Source organism: Aulonocara stuartgranti, assembly GCF_965226115.1.
Source record: "Aulonocara stuartgranti genome assembly, chromosome: 3".
NCBI lineage: Eukaryota > Metazoa > Chordata > Actinopteri > Cichliformes > Cichlidae > Aulonocara > Aulonocara stuartgranti.
In genome coordinates, this window is record NC_138941.1 from 39,372,774 (window position 1) to 39,389,668 (window position 16,895).

The following is a 16,895-nucleotide window of genomic DNA, read 5'->3' on the forward strand; positions in this document are numbered from 1 at the left end:
CACATCCTGCTTATACTGTCTCACTTCTGGAAAAAGCAGCAAGAGTGCCGCTCATAATCACAAACATACTCACCATACATTGAAAAGCCATGAAAAGGAATCACACCTGTTCAAAAAAGATATGCAAGTCAGTAAATTTCTTACACATAAACATCAGTTAGGTTTTCAGCGTGACAAGCCATATTGACTTTAGACTCCAGGTAAACTTTTTTTGTCTGAATGTGTGAATAATTGTGTAAATGCTGTGCTTCTGCCCCCATACCGCCTGTGATGATATAAGATTTTCAATCTAATGTGAAGAAAAGCATTCGGTGATGATAATATTAAACTATATAGAGATGGTTTGATAAACAAATGGCGCCAATCGTCTTTATTTTCATGGATTTATAGGTTAGAGATCAGGGCAATGTGAGCCTAGCTGCCATACTAAATAAGAGTACACACCGTTGCCAGAATGTAGAACACTGACAAAGTATATAAGGAAGTTTAAACATCCAAAAGTACTTTGTATTTCACTTCAGTTCCTAATAACACAAACAGTAAAAAAACACAAAAACTGATGAACACATCACTGGTAAACTCCTAAACACACTACAGTGGTCTCTCTCTATAACGCGGTTCACCATTCGCGGTCTCGCTGTTTCGCAGATTTGTTTTGATGCTTTTTTTTGTAGTACAGCGCATTGTGTTCTGTGTCCTGATTGGCTGTAGACCATTGTGACTCAATCTCATGCTGTGTCTTCTGTCCAGTACAGAATGCGTTCAGCTTGTCAAATTTAAATAAATCTTCGATCTCTAGCAGTGTGACTCTGAAGTGCTGCACTGTATGTTTGTAAGTTTTCTCCCCAACAAACACAACACATGTCGATGAAACATTTTGCACCATCAAAGGCAGCCGCAGGTGTGTTTGGTTTCATTCTTTGTAAGACAGAAGGTTTGAACTTTGAGTGTTTAAACAAGTGAGAAAAGTGTGAACATGTTCATGCCTGTTTGAGGAAAAGTGTATAAAGTGTGTAGTGAGGGGTTTTACAGCCTTAAAACATCTATAATAACTGTAAAAAATAAAGTTGGCTACTTCGCAGATTTCACCTATCGCGGGTTATTTTTGGAACATAACTCCCACGATAAACGAGGGACCACTGTACTCAGTTTGTACAAAATATCATGGAGGAATACGCTGGAAATAGCAGATCCATGTTGCAGTGCTTAACATAATCGGCTTAGGTCTCAATCACAGGGAGGCCAAGAGACCAGTTGGCAACCATGTGGCAACTACTGGACACTAGGGAAAAATGTTTGTATTCAATAGCTATTTGTGAGTGGCTGCTGGCAGTGAAAACAATTTCATTGGCTGAATGCAGGCCTAGAGACCGGTCATGACCCATGACAACCACTGGTTGCTAGGTGAAACTGTGTATTCTGCAACCAGTTGCAGAGTGGTAGCTATAGGAAAGTTAATCTCATTAGCAAAGCCATCTTACTTTTCTCTAATTTAACATGTAGATGAGCTGAGTCTGCAGTGAGGTAGTGACTTAAAGGAAGAAGTGTAATAAAATACATTTAGGCAAGGCTGGGTTGTTTAGCATATTATTACATGTACATTTTGTAACATTATATCATATTTTCACTTGTAATTCTTGCTGTTATCTTTACTACAGGTATATGTTGAATTCCCGTCTTCAGTTATTACTTTTTTATTCTTCTAGTTAATCACTCCCTCAATAGATATTTGGCCCGTTACATAAAATATTGCTGAACAGAGAAATAACACTACCAGAACATGTGAAATAATATTAAAGCTCACCGTTGGGAGGATAAACAACAGCACACTCCTCATCTCCCACTTTCCCTGTGAGACAGACAAGCAATGACATTAGCTTCTAATCTTTTAGTCATTTTAACCACATGCAAGGCTTATCATGGAAATAAAAAATTGTAGCAGCTACCAAAGAGATTTTGACTTTCTTGAAAATAAAATCACCAGGATTTTAGTGAAAATACATTTAACAGTGTTTTGATTTGTTTTTCCAATAATGGCATTTATTCAAATGACCTGGAAAATACAGACTCCTGACCATACAGACATGCTCACCCCTCTGCATCCCACACTCGTCTTAGGTCAGGTTCAAAGAAATAAACACAGCTAACATGCAAAGTCATCGGTGTATGAGAACCCATGTTATACATGTGAAGGGGCATTCCTCTGGCCTCGTGCCATGAAGAGATGCGTAACTGTGTATATTTGTCCTTAGCTAATAATCTCACCTTGGATGTATGACTTGGGAGGTGTGGCACTGTTGTATTTGAAGTGCTCCAGGACGGCCGTGTCACGGGAGAAACACAACAACACCTGGGAGGACAAACACACGGAGTCAGACACATTTTCATGAACTGACTAAAAATGATGGTATCAGATAGTGGATTTAAGGTTTGCGATGCTTAAATTTCATGAGGGATGTATATAGGATATGTTCCTAATATGTAACAGTATCCCCCGCCTGACAACCGGGGATAAAACAGACAGCAGTTAATACTCTTATCTGCTCTGTGCTGGTGATGGCCTTGAGTGGCCCTGATTCCTCTTGGGTAAGAAATCTATTAAAGCAGAACATCTGGGGTCAGGGTTTCAGGATGTGCTGAAGCAGGCAGTTACCGAGCCTTAAGTGGCTGCTTGTTTCACAAAAGGACCGTATGAGTTAGAGATCTTTCCATTACAGTCCAACTTCTGTATATTTCTGCGAACAAATTTCATTTCCTCTAGCCACTTAAGCTGAATTACATCAGCGCGGAAAAATAATCTCTAGAGAAAAGATGAAACCAGAAATTCGTACAGTTAACTTAAGACTGAAGGCGGATGAGGACTGCAGCAAATCGTGAGTTTGCTTGACCTTTGAGATTATTTGATGGGATGTCACTGTGGGACTACTTCTCAGGTCTAATTCAAATGCATTTTAGCCATCTTTAACCCTCTAATGCCAAGTCTATCACATTAGATGATATGAGTTTTGTGAGTTTTTGAGACTTCTATATAATCAACTTTCATACCCTCACCATTTCTACACACAGACAATAAAGCAGTCTTATCAATGCAGTCACATTGTATGACTAGAACAGTGCTGTGGTGGAAAGTCTTTGACTGAAGCATAAAAAAAGATCCAAACTCAAATCAAGACAGTTACATTTTTGTATTAAATGTCGATTTAATGACTTTAACAATGTCACGTGAATATATGTTTATCCAAAAGACCTGATCTGGATTTTTCCAGACATATAAAGTTCTGTACAAATGTCTCGAGACAACACTCACTTCTTTATATCTTACAATGGAAAAGGGAAATAGTTGCACTGATTTACTGAACCTCCAAATATACATGGAAATACAGTATATGAAGGAAAAACAGAGTTTGGTATGACTTTATTCTTCAACACAGCCTGAACTCTGAGCTTTCTTGTTGTTTAAGTATGTCAAGTTTCTGGGGCTGTGGACCCAGCGTTTTAAGTTTTAGTTTATTTTGATGTTTATGTTTAAGTTCATTAGGTTAGCTAAGTTCATTTGTTTAGTAGTAGTAGTAGTATTTATTTATTGTCATTGTCGGAACAATGAAATTGCGTTTGGGGCTTCCATACAACCCAAAAAAAAGAAGAAAATAATAAATACCCCTTAAAACCCAAGTGTACATATTTAACCCAGTGTGACTCCAATGCAATAAGACAATCCTTAGCAATAACATGAGAACATGACACGTAATGTTCGTAGAAATTCAGACAGAGACCTGAGAAAACATGACAGAGTACAACAATGCAACCCATTCAATATTATTGTACTGTGAGATATGATATCAGATATGATAGTTATCTATTTAAGAAAGAGGGGGGGGGGGCAGGAGGGGGAAGAGAATAAAGATATGATGCACCAATGCAGACCAGTTCATTGCTATTAAGAAGTTGGATATGGTTATTGTCCGTGAGAGGGGGGCAGAGAGTTCAGGAGCCTCACAGCCTGTGGATACAGGCTGTTGGCCAGTCTGGATGTTCTGGCCTGTATAGACCTGTACCTTCTCCCTGAGGGCAGCAGATGGAAAAGGTGGCGCGCAGGGTGATGTTGGTCCCGCAGGATACTGTGCACCCTCCTCAGACAGCGAGTGGGGAAGATATTACTGATCTCTGGCAGACTTGTTCCAATAATTCTGCCAGCTTCTTTCACCACCCGCTGGAGTGCTTGCTGATCGGCTTTGGTGCAGCTGGGGAACCACACTAGAAATCCATACGTCAGAACGCTGCTGATGGCACAGTTGTAGAAGTTCAACATCAGAGATCTGGGAATGTGCGCGCTCCGCAGTCTCCTCAGGTAGTAGAGGCGCTGTTGGGCCTTCCGTACAACTGAGGTGATATGGTTGCCCCAGGACAGGTCCTCGGTCACAGTTACCCCCAAGAATTTAAAACTGCTCACCCTCTCCACCGCCTCACTGCCAATGAAGAGAGGCAGATGGTTGTTATGACCCTTCTTCCGGAAATCTACAATGATCTCCTTGGTCTTTTTGGTGTTTATTAGATTCCTTGTGTTTTCTACCCCTGTATCTAAGTTTCCCTCACCATTTATGTTTCATGCCATGTGTTGTATGTTACCAAGTTTGTGTTGCAATGTCTGAGTTCCATGCTGTTTCCTGTTTTATTGTGAAGGTCCCTGTCCTATGTGCAGTGCATCTAGTTTTGCTTCCCCTTGTCTCATTAGGTTTGATTTGTCCCATCTGTGTTCCCACCTAGGGCTGCTCGATTATGGCAAAAATGATAATCACGATTATTTTCACTGAAATTGAGATCACGATTATTTGACGATATTTATTTAACCCTTTAAGACCTACTATAGAACCAAGTCCACCAGAGCTTATATTATTTTTATTTTTTTTTTTTACATGCTGTAGTGCCATTTGTGGGAGCATTTCAAGTTGCTATACATCAATACAACTGTTATAGCCCATATTTTAATAATATGTATGCATTAAGTGCATAGTAATTACATAAATTGCAAAAAAGTGCAATAAACTACAAAAAAATTTGAAAATCGCTTTTGTTTTGTTTACATATATTTCTACTTGGAGAAGTTTAAGAGGTTTATCCCTCAAAACTTTAAATACAAAAAAGTTGCAAAAAATAGTTTCCCACCACAGGAAATTTATTTTGAGTGTCTTCATAGTTTTATTTTGGAGATACAGCAATTTTTATATACTGCAGGAAAAACAAAAAACAATCCTATGATGCAAATTTGCAAAGAAAACAGCATGTGCATCATTTCACTGTGGGAAGTGTTACGAACAGCTGATAGGAACGGCAAAGCGTGTTTCTGGAATATTATGTTTTTGTTCCTGCAAGCGCTTTTTATGCAGTTTTTGCAAAGCTATATGTGGAACGAAACCGTGACCGAGGACAAGCTGATGGCATCAGATGTAAGTACAACTCCTCCGGTTTCATATGCAAAACAAATTATTGCGCTAGCTTACGCGGTTCAGGTGCTACAGGGATTTAAAAATAGTTACGCAAAACGGAGCGTGCTGCTCTGACCGGCTTTAAAGGGTTAACAATGACTTTAAAAAATAATATAAAATAGTGTGCAACACCACTGAAGTTTTTTTTTTTTAAACTCTTTTCAACCAACGGCAGTCACTCTCCAAATAACTTCTGCTTAGCTTTCCGAGCTTCCCTCGGGTCCTCTTAATCAGCGGTCTCCAACCTTTTTTGCGCCACGGACCGGTTTATGCCCGACAATATTTTCACGGACCGGCCTTTAAGGTGTCGCGGATAAATGAGGGAGGGGCTAATAATCGGCTCAGTCATTTTTAATGATCGTTGAAAGCCCAGATCGTAATCGTGATTAAAATTCGATTAATTGAGCAGCCCTATTCCCACCTGTTCCCCATCCCTTTGTTATCTCTCTGTGTACTTAAGTCCTCCTTTGTTTGGGGTCAGGTTGTCTGTTGTTCACGTCATGGTTCCATGTTTCAGGTATTGTTGCATCCAGGCCAAGTTTCATGTTGAGGGTTTTTTCATGCTTATTTTTAGTTCACCAAGTTTAGGTTAATGTTGGTTTTGCTTCAGTTTGCCCTTTGTTTGTACCTTTGTTACCTGCCTCATTAAACGACTGTGACAAAGTAGACTACAGGAATAGTTCTCGAGACATCTTGAAGGACATTCAAAGCTCTTCTTTGGAAGTTTCTGCCTTTCGTTCTGTTCTCTGTCGAGATGATGCCACACTGCTTCAATAATGTTCAGTTCCAGTCTCTGGGCAGACTAATCCAAGACTGACAGTGTTTCATTGTGTGGCTTTTTTATAATATGGCATAACATTTCTGGAAAACTCTAAACTTCTGCTTACGTAGCTGCTCAAGAGCAACAATACGTGGATTATTTCAGTGCCTAGTGAGTTTAACATTAGTCAACATTGACAGGAATACTGTAGCTTTGTTCATGTACGTATGTGTTCGTCGGTTTAGCATTAGGGAGCATGATGGGCAAACAGTCGCTGAATAAACCGGTTGCCCAGTACATGCAAGTGTTTATCAGCTGAGCACTAAAGGGAAACCGAGCAGTGAGTGCCAGTGAAGCTATTAATACAAGGTCGTATCCGCATCTGGGCTGAACAAGTAAGGCAGATAAAGATGAGCGTTGCTATTAAGTGACAATTAGCTAAAACGAGTTTTAATGTTTGGGGCAATCGGTTTCTGGGTGACGTAGAAGCTCTTATCTCACAGGAATATGGAAGACACAACAGTGACTTTGTTTAATCTGCAACAGTGTAAACAACTGAACTGTACAACAAAATAAGTGTAACAAATTGATAAGGGAGGCCACGGGCAGGTTTCAAGCCTTTAACTCTGTTGATAGAAGTTAGAAACATGTCAACAGATACAAAGTTTTAACTATGCTGAAATGCTAAACAGTAACAAGTTCCAAGCAAGCACTTCATTAATATTTGAGCTCAGGTCACAACATTTTTTGAAACACAACTCCTGGTGTGGTAAGTAAACTGAGAAGAGAGCCTACCTGATAGAGGAAATCTTCAAACACAAAGTAGTAGTCGTCATTACTGGCGGTGAGCTTCACATCCTGTCGGAGAGGACGTTTTGAAATTACAATGATCTCAGAATGACGTAACGTTACAGATTATTGATGAGCACAGTGACAATGTAACTTACCTTATAGATAAGGTTGTCCACCAGCAGGTTATGCTGTATGACTCCTGCCTTTAACTGTTCATAATGCATCACATCCTGAAACAGCAGAGAGCCAACAGGTTTAATGTCAACTTTCAGGCGGTTTCACATCCAGAATCCATAAATCGCATCGCAAACGTAACAGGAATATTCCCCCCCATTTATTATTTAAAATATACCTCACTCTCTTTAACAGATCCCTCTAAGTCAAATTTATGCACCTTCTCTGTCTGTGACTACAGCAGGTTTGAACGAGGCTTCACGCAGAGGTGACGTGTTTCCGACCGCATGGTTAAAATCAAGCGCGCCTCCGGTTTGAGACAGGTTATCATAAATGAACCAAAGAAAGAGCATCTACACGATGATCGGCAGTGAACTGAGAGCAAAAACAGACGTTTCTGTGATTCTGACAGCTGAGCGAGGACACAGAAAGCACTGTGGTAATATGGACAGCGTCAGCAAAAGATAGCTCCGACAACTTCTGCTAAAATACTTCAAGTTTATATCTCCTGCTGGTATGGAGTGGAAACATGGGTCACAGCAGTTCACTTTACAGGTTAGATTCGTGGATAGTGAAATAGATCTGAATTGGACACCACTCTACAAAACTTTAAAAATAAAAGATAAAAAAATAAGAAATATCCCACTGTGTTAAATCAGGTGTAAAATGGCAAACTGTGTGATACAATAGGATCACAAAAAGAGTGCATGTTTATGACCAGCACTCAGGAAGCTGAGGATCCCTATTCAGAAGTAGGGATGCAGCCTGGCTCTTACTACAAAGTCCTGCTGTTTATAGAGTCTGTATTTACGCTGCTGAATCAAAGTGTGTTGTGTATACCGGTTTGTTTTGTTGTAAATAAATAATAAACTTTGATGTTTTATGGTGATGTCAGCCTGCTGTGGCGTCACCTCGTAGAGCGTCATATTGAAAAAATAAGCTCTCTCTGTGCCCCATCATATGATATATTAATCAATAGTGTTGAGTAGTGTTAGCGCTCAAGATCAATTTTGACCTTGGTCAAATGTTTAGCCCACCTAGGTACTCATGTCCACCAAGGCCCAATATATTGTTGTGAAGATGATCCAAAAAACACTGTGGGTAATACAAAGTTTTTACTCTGACCTTTAGGGTCGAGCTGTTATTGGCATCTACTAGGGATGCACCGATACCGGTATCGGGTATCGGCCTCGATACCACATTTTCTAAAGTACTCGTTAAAAGTCCCCCAATACCAAGGACCGATACCAAGGTCTGAGACCTGCCTATGTTTGAGCGGCATGTAAGGGGTTAATCAAAGGTATTACATGCTCCAGTCCCTCATTGAGCAAAAGCAAGTGCTGGGCGTGTATGTGTCCGAGCACGAACTCCCTGACTATCTCACCGCTCACCAATGGGCTCTTATGGAGACGACTGTTGCCATCCTCGCCCCCTTTGAGGAACTAACTAAAAAAGTGAGCAGCTACGACACACTAGCCTCTGATGTCATCCCAGCTGTGACTGTGCTAGTGAGACTTCTAAACAGAGAAACAGACGAACAAATGTAAAATTAAATTTTGTTTTTTTATAATTACACTGAACAAAAATATAAACGCAACACTTTTGTTTTTGCTCCCATTCCCCATGGGATGGACGTAGAGACCTAAAATTCATTCCAGATACACAATATAACCATCCCTCCCAAACAGTGGTCACAAATCAGTCCAAATGTGTGGTAGTGGGCACATCTGCTATATTGAGATAATCCATCCCACCTCACAGGTGTGCCACATCAGGATGCTGATCTGACATCATGAGTAGTGCACAGGTGTACCTCAGACTGCCCACAACAAAAGGCCACCCTGGAATGTGCAGTTTTGTCTCACAGCAAAATGCCACAGATGCCACAAGCAATGAGGGAGCGTGCAATTGGCATGCTGACAGCAGGAATGTCAACCAGATCTGTCGCCCGTGCATTGAATGTTCATTCCTCAACCATAAGCCGTCTCTACAGGCGTTTCCGAGAATATGGCAGCACATCCAACCGGCCTCACAACCGCAGACCTCGTGTAACCACACCAGCCCAGGACCTCCACATCCAGCAGGTTCACCTCCAAGATCGTCTGAGACCAGCCACCCAGACAGCTGCTGGAACAATTGGTTTGCACAACCAAACAATTTCTGCACAAACTGTCAGAAACCGTCTCAGGGACGCTCAACTGCATGCCCGTCGTCCTCATCGGGGTCTTGACCTGACTCCAGCTCGTCGCCGTAACAGACTTGTGTGGGCAAATGCTCACATTCGATGGCGTCTGGCACGTTGGAGAGGTGTGCGCTTCACGGATGAATCATGGTTCACATTGTTCAGGGCAGATGGCAGCTGAGAATGTCCCAGTTCTTGCATGGCCAGCATACTCACCGGACATGTCACCCATTGAGCATGTTCGGGATGTGCTTGACCGGCGTATACGACAGCGTGTACCAGTTCCCACGAATATCCAACAACCTCGCACAGCCATTGAAGTGGAGTGGACCAACATTCCACAGGCCACAATTGACAATCTGATAGACTCCATGCGACGATGTGTTGCACTGCATGAGGCAAATGGTGGTCACACCAGATACTGACCGGTTCTGGGTCCCCAGACCCCCAATAGCGCAAAAAACTGCACATTCCAGGGTGGCCTTTTGTTGTGGGCAGTCTGAGGTACACCTGTGCACTACTCATGATGTCAGATCAGCATCCTGATGTGGCACACCTGTGAGGTGGGATGGATTATCTCAATATAGCAGATGTGCCCACTACCACACATTTGGACTGATTTGTGACCACTGTTTGGGAGGGATGGTTATATTGTGTATCTGGAATGAATTTTAGGTCTCTACGTCCATCCCATGGGGAATGGAAGCAGTAACAAAGGTGTTGCGTTTATATTTTTGTTCAGTGTATTTATTCTGTAATATGTTGCATACAACATGCTTTTCATTTTAAATAAATGTTCTTAATTCCAAACTAGTCCCTTGTTTGTTTGTTTTTTGTTAAATTGTAGGACTAAAGCTGTTACCTGCAAATTTAAATCATGTTTTTATTAAGTACTCGGTATCGGTATCGACGAGTACTGAAATGCAAGTACTCGTACTCGTACTCGTTTCCAAAAAAGTAGTATCGGTGCATCCCTAGCATCTACCCTCACACAAAATTTGAAAATTATACCTTGAAAACTTTGAACGTTAGACTGCTAACAAACAGACAAAACAAACAAACTGATTGCACACTTCCTCCCTTCAGGGGAAGAACAAGGTGCTGGAAACATTGCCCAGAGATTTAAGTCCAAAGTAACATGACAGCACCACGCAGCTCACCAGCACATCCCAAAGGTGCTCTATTAAACTGAGATCTGGTGACTGTAGAGTTGCTTTTGTCTTCCTGTCAGCTCAAAGCAGTCTGTCCATTCTCCGCTGACATCCAAAGGCAGAGAACTGCCACTCACTTGATATTTTCTCTTTTTCAGACAAATTCTTCCACATCCTAGCGATGATTGTGTGGGGAAACTCCTAGAAAATCATCAGTTTCTGAAATAATCAGACCAGCTCATCATCAGGCACCAACAACCATGCAACATTTAAAATGACAGCCTTCTCCCTCATTCTGAGCCTTGGTCTGACATCAGTTCATCTCGACCACATCTGCTGCCTAAATGCATTGAGCTGTTGCCGTGTGATTGGCAGAAATGAAAGAGATTCGAGATTTACACAAGTTGAACAGGTGTGCCTATTAAAATGGCCTGTAAATGTCTATATTTCAGCATCAATGACACCTCCACAGTTGTGCATGTGTGCCATTTGCGCTAAATGCGCCGCCACACCATCGCAGATCTTGTTAACAACTGTTTACAATGCCAATGTGTACTCTTCTTCAGTTACATATAAGATTTAAATGATTTGCACTTTGCATTATTTAGTTTAATTACACCGCGTCCCAAACTTGTTTTCGAAATTAGATTGAGACTATTTAACATTTATCAAAGCAACACCCAAGTCATTTGACTGAAGAGATTACAGTCTTCATATTAGATCTACTGAAAGATAATTCTAATTCATAATATACACAATGCAGACAATTTTGCACCAGCCACATTTATCCTGTCTGTAACTAACCAACTGTGACTGTTTAATGTGTTTGCCCTTGTGGTATCCAAAGCCGTGCTAACGCTCTCCAGACCTCAGCCGGTTTGCCCACATAGCTCTCTCTAACGAATCAATCTCTTAATCACAAGCATTGTTTTTGCAACTTGCCACCAACATGAGACTCTGGATTGCAGCGTTTACACAGACCTCTGCCACACACACAGGGAGCCACACTGTTTGTGCTAACTGTGCTACACCCCCCAGCATCTGATTATGTTAACGTTTCTACAAACAGTCGCAGCGAGCCGATAAGCAGCACACCAGCGAATGCACGGATTGTCTAGTGTAGAAATTGCAGTTCAGTTGGTGTTATACATCATGTGTTGGTTTTTAGTGCACGGTATAAATGCAAGGATGCAAAGTGTTTAATCCTGGTGCCGTTCTCCAGGGAAACGAATACACCTGAGGTCCAATGGCCCCTCAGCTCCAAACCGTTAAGCGTGAATATGGATGCAGCTGAAAATTTCCCCTTGTAGTAAACATGCCCTCTGGGAATCACTGCAGCTGTGTGTGCACGGCTGCTCTACAGCAAACACAGCCAGCTGACGGTGGCCACCAGAGTGCAACTCGGCCATGTGTGTGTGCACAGTGTACTATACCTGTGGCTGGTTCGTGGCGTTAAGGATGAGGGCCCACAGGTCTGCCCGGAGCCCGGTGGGGCAGCCCTGCCTGCTGTACTGCTGTGCTGCTGCGCTATCCTCCTCCATAACCACTACACAAGAGACATGAAGACAAAACAGAGAATGGGTGCATAGCACAGCTGTTATTCACCTTAGGACCAGGCTTCCTTCACCTGGCAATTCCCCACGTAACATTCAGAAAGAGGGTTTAAAAAAAAGTTCCCAAAATGTTAAACTTCTCTCAGTAATTCATGAAGTGAAAAAAAAATATCACAAAAATCTGCTTCTGAACCCTGATGATAAAACATTTGATTATTAAGAAGTCAGTGTTTTTGTCTGGTTAACTGTGACAAATTTCTGACATTTGACAGACTAAATGACAGATGAATTCAAGAAATAATAATGGATTACATAAAAAAATTAGTCATATTCCAGAAGCGAGAATTTCAAATGATGTATTCTTCTTCTACACAGGAGTTGGATTTGTGTCGGTATTTGTAATTGCTGTAAGAGTACGTCTTAACGTTCAATGTAAATACACGAATGTTATTTGTGGCCAAGCCCAAACCATCACAACTCCACCATCGTGCTGACAGATGTTATGAGGCGTTTGTGCCGATATGCTGTCTAAATATCTGCAAGTTGGTCTCGTCTGTCCAAAGCACATTGTTCCATAAGTTTGTTTAGATGCACCTTTACAAACCTAAGCCGTGCTGATATGTTCTTTTTATAGAGAAGAGGATTTCTCCAGTTATTTGCAGCCTTGGGGCGTCCACTCCTGGGAAGCTCTCCTGCTGTCACGAATGTTTTCCACTTGTGAATAATCTTTCTCACTGCTGAATGATGGACTTCAGATTGTTTGGAAATGACTTAGTTACTGTTAAATAATGACACAGTGTAATATGTGCTGTTGTGCTGTATTTAAATTCATTCAAGTCCTCCTAAGGACCAGAAGATACGTTCTAGTCCTCATACCTAAAACCTTAGAATTAAAAGAGGGTCTACTTTCTTTTTCAATTGGCTATATAAAGGTAAAACAGTAGACTGGAGGAAGAACACATGTATGTATATGAACAACTGGAGGAGAAAAGAGTGGCAGGCCTAAAAAAACAAAACAACTAAAGCAGATGAAAAGTATCTGAAAGTCATGTCCTTAAAGAGCTTGAAGAAATCTTGAATAAAGCAAAGACCTGACATAGGACGTTCCTATTGTCCTAGCAAAAACAAATAAATGAAGGGTGGCTCACGACTGTATACAAGATATTCAAAATATTCAACATTTATTGAGAATTCTGCAACAATCCTCGACAAGTAGCACAAAAATGAAAAGACTGAGTGTGGAGGATGTTTTTCTCCTCAAAAAAATGTATAAACATCAAAAATATTAACAAAGACATTCCCATAAATTCTGCGTAGCTTTCCAAGAAATCACTCAGGCGCATGCTGGAAACAAACTCTTGAACTTCCCCATTCTGCCCTAAATCTCTGTTGTGACAGGAGCCAAAAACACACAGCTCTTGACTTAAGGTGCTGGTCAGTCATAACATAAACGAACACGCTCCTCGTTTCCTACATTTCGTATTCGAGTGCACTTACTGCTTCGTCTGGACCACGAGGCGCAGCTTAGGCACAGAGGCGAACGGTAGATCGAGGGTCGTGGTTGTGTAAATAAACTACTGCCTGTGTTTGTAAGACTCTTGTTGGCTGATATCTGATTTGGCCGTCATACAGGTGGCGTTGTTACAGAGCAACGAGCTAACAGTTAAAGTGTTACCAATCTGAATGCTCGTGCTTCCACTCAGAGGCGGCAGTCATTCACTGACTCACACAAATACTTCCCGTTAGAGGTGGGCGCATCGATCCAATTATCGATATTGTTGATGCAACGCTGGCATTGGTACTGGATCAGTACTACTGAGATAGGATGGATACATGGTTTCCTTTAGAGACAGACGCAGGTTGTAGGCTAAAAGTATCAATATTAGCAGTGGCAGTACTAGCCCTGTATTTTCTCTTGGTATTGGATCAGTACCAAAACATACAATATCTCACAGCACTACTTCTCAGTACTCTTTCTGCATCACACTTTCTGCTTGTAACACTTGTGCCTATTTTGGGGCTTCCATAAATGGGTCACAGTTGATATAATTAGATTAGTTTTGAAAAGATCTCCATAAAAAGGCTCTTAAATACAAAAATTAGAAACAAGACTGTCTGCTCATCAAGTTTCTGTCTTATTTGGAGTTATCCTTTAGAAGTCTTAAAAAATGACGAGGTAATGACATTCCTGGTTGCCTCTGTTAGGACACTTAAGCTGCTACATATTTGTACTTAGCATAGAGGAATGTATGGGCAAAAATGGCATTCAAAGCAAATATCCTTGTTTTTTGTTGTTTTCTTAAGAGAAATTTCATGTTATATTCATTGAAAGGACATGTATTTCCTTCCTTGCCTTCCCAAAAGACAAACAAACTGGTACATTCTTGACCAATAGGATGTGGATTTACACTACATTGCCAAAAGTATTCGCTTGTCTGCCTTCACGCGCATAAATGAACTTTGAGGGTCATCCCATTCTTAGTCGATGTGGTTTAATATGATGCCGGTCCACCCATTGCAGCTTCAACTCTTCTGGGAAAACCTTTCGAAGGTTTAGGAGTGTTTATGGAAATTTTTCACCATTCTTCCAGACGCACATTTGGAGGTCAGACACGCCTTCACTCTAATTCATCCAAAAAGGTGTTCTATTGGGTTGAGGTCAGGACTTTGTGCAGGCCGGTCAAGTTGTTCCACACCAAACTCACTTATCCATGTCTTTATGGACCTTGCTTTGTGCACTGGTGTGCAGTCATGTTGGAACAGGAAGGGACCATCCCCGACTGTTCACACAAAGTTGGGAGCGTGAACTTGTCTAAAATGACCCCTCCACCAATCGTCCATCCGATTGCCAGACAAATAAGGTTCAGTCACACCACATTGACGTTACACCACTTCATCTGACTCTTTGCATTGCACTTAGTGACGTCAGGCTTGGATGCAGCTGCTGAGCCATAGAAACCCATTCCACGAAGCTCTCTACGCACAGTTCTTGACCTAATCAAAGGCCGCATGAAGTTTGTTGGTCCGTCACTATTGATTCTGCAAAAGTGGGCGACCTCAGCGCACTATACACCTCAACCTAGGTGAGGTGTATAGTGCGCCTAGGTGCTTGATTTTATACACATGTGGTCATGGAAGTGTTCATTAGAACACCTGAATGCAGTCATTTTGGATGGGTGAGTAAATACTTTTGGTAATTTAGTGTACAATGAACAAAATCTCATGAAGAAAATAGAGCTCAACAAAGCATTTCCACAAAAAAAAAAAAAAAAAGGAATAAAAACAAGAACCAAACACTGACCTTTTTTTCCGATTTGCACATACTCGTTTTCAAACAAGTCTGTACAGGAACGAGAAAGAAAGCACAGATCCATCAGTGGTGCTATCTGCTCGATTTACAAACAGACATGCTGGATTCTATTTCAAGCCTGAACACCAAAGTGTAACAATGTCGATATGTGGCCTTCACCGAGATGTTGTTTGAGAAATCCCAGACGACCCTTGTGGCACAAGAAAGGAACAAGGACTGATATGAAGTCCCTGTGGTATATACACCATTAAAGCTCTCTGTTCATTAGGTAAACACATTTATTCTAGAGTATTCTTTCTTAATCACAACCAGAAATGTGTTTAGGTCTGGTATTAAAATGCTGCTGAGTGATAATTAAAATTGTTATGATCTAAGCTTGCCTACAAATTATGTATTTTATAGGACAAAAAGTCCTCTGAAAGTTTTTAAAACTAATGAGCCTCTGATTCTGCCAAACGGCTGACACAGCGCTGTAACAGGGAGCTTCTTTTCTTGATGGTTAGATGAAAACAATGATGGCACTCTCACATATGTATGCCACAAACTTACAAAACTCTACAACCACCAGCATGTTATCGTTACAGTTTGAACATGTCTTTTAGGGCATGATAACTACCAAGCTAAGTATCTGCTATCAGCCTTCTCATCCTTCTCCTTCCAAGAAAGGAGTAATACCTGGATGGATGAGTGCGTGGTCATCAATCCCCATCTGTCCACTGGTCAGGTTCAGCTCTGAGTAGGCCTCTCTCTGAGAGTTTAACACAACAGACACAAAACGCATGAATAAATGTACAATCTATTCTTCTTTCAGTTCAAAGAATACACTTCTACCTCAACACAATGCAAGACGTTTTTATTAATAAACACAAAACGTTAAAGAAAAAGAAATATATTAAGAGACATTATTAAGACACCCATGACTTCTTCATATTTTGCTTATAAGGCATGAGTGACAAGTTATGAAAATAAGTGATAAACAACACAGCTATTAGTCAGGATTTAATAGCTTGAACAGCAGCCAGGGAGTTTCACTGCTGCATAATGACAAAAAGCTATTTCCCCTTGTTCAGAGTTTGCTCTGGGCACCACTACCACTGAGCTACGAGGCCTCTCTGGGCGATACTGCTGTAGAATATCAGGGATATTCAGGTTGAGAAACAGCTAATAAGCCTTTAAACTGGCAGCCAGAGACTTAGGAATTGGAGTGATGTTAGCTATCCTTTGAATAAGCTGCTGGTGTCTGATCCCACTCACAAGGACAAGTTTTTCCAAATCCCTATGACCCACAAACATGTGAAGTGAAGTGGGGAGGAACACAGATCCCTACCAGGTGTGGGATGTCCCTGACATTGAGAGGAACCTGGATGAGTCCCCAGTGACTCCTGACGCTGATGTCCTCGCTGCTATCGTGGTTGGGGTTCCGCAAACCGATTAGGACCTGTTTAGACAGCATTTATGTAACATAATGGAGTTCAATCCTGATAATAGCA

General features: G+C 41.3%; 1 protein-coding gene across 1 annotated transcript in view; it reads right to left on the reverse strand.

The window, feature by feature from the left end:
* Window positions 1-16,895, reverse strand: part of tbc1d19 (TBC1 domain family, member 19) — a 31,310-nt gene that overhangs the window by 6,122 nt on the left and 8,293 nt on the right. Inside the window, exons 8-16 of the mRNA XM_082526045.1 lie at window positions 16,733-16,843; window positions 16,081-16,153; window positions 15,397-15,435; window positions 11,976-12,088; window positions 7,191-7,265; window positions 7,039-7,101; window positions 2,266-2,350; window positions 1,805-1,849; window positions 74-106 (exon numbers count right to left, since the gene is read on the reverse strand). Coding sequence (XP_082382171.1) covers window positions 74-106; window positions 1,805-1,849; window positions 2,266-2,350; window positions 7,039-7,101; window positions 7,191-7,265; window positions 11,976-12,088; window positions 15,397-15,435; window positions 16,081-16,153; window positions 16,733-16,843 — 637 coding nt within the window. The remainder of the gene's footprint in view (window positions 1-73; window positions 107-1,804; window positions 1,850-2,265; window positions 2,351-7,038; window positions 7,102-7,190; window positions 7,266-11,975; window positions 12,089-15,396; window positions 15,436-16,080; window positions 16,154-16,732; window positions 16,844-16,895) is intronic.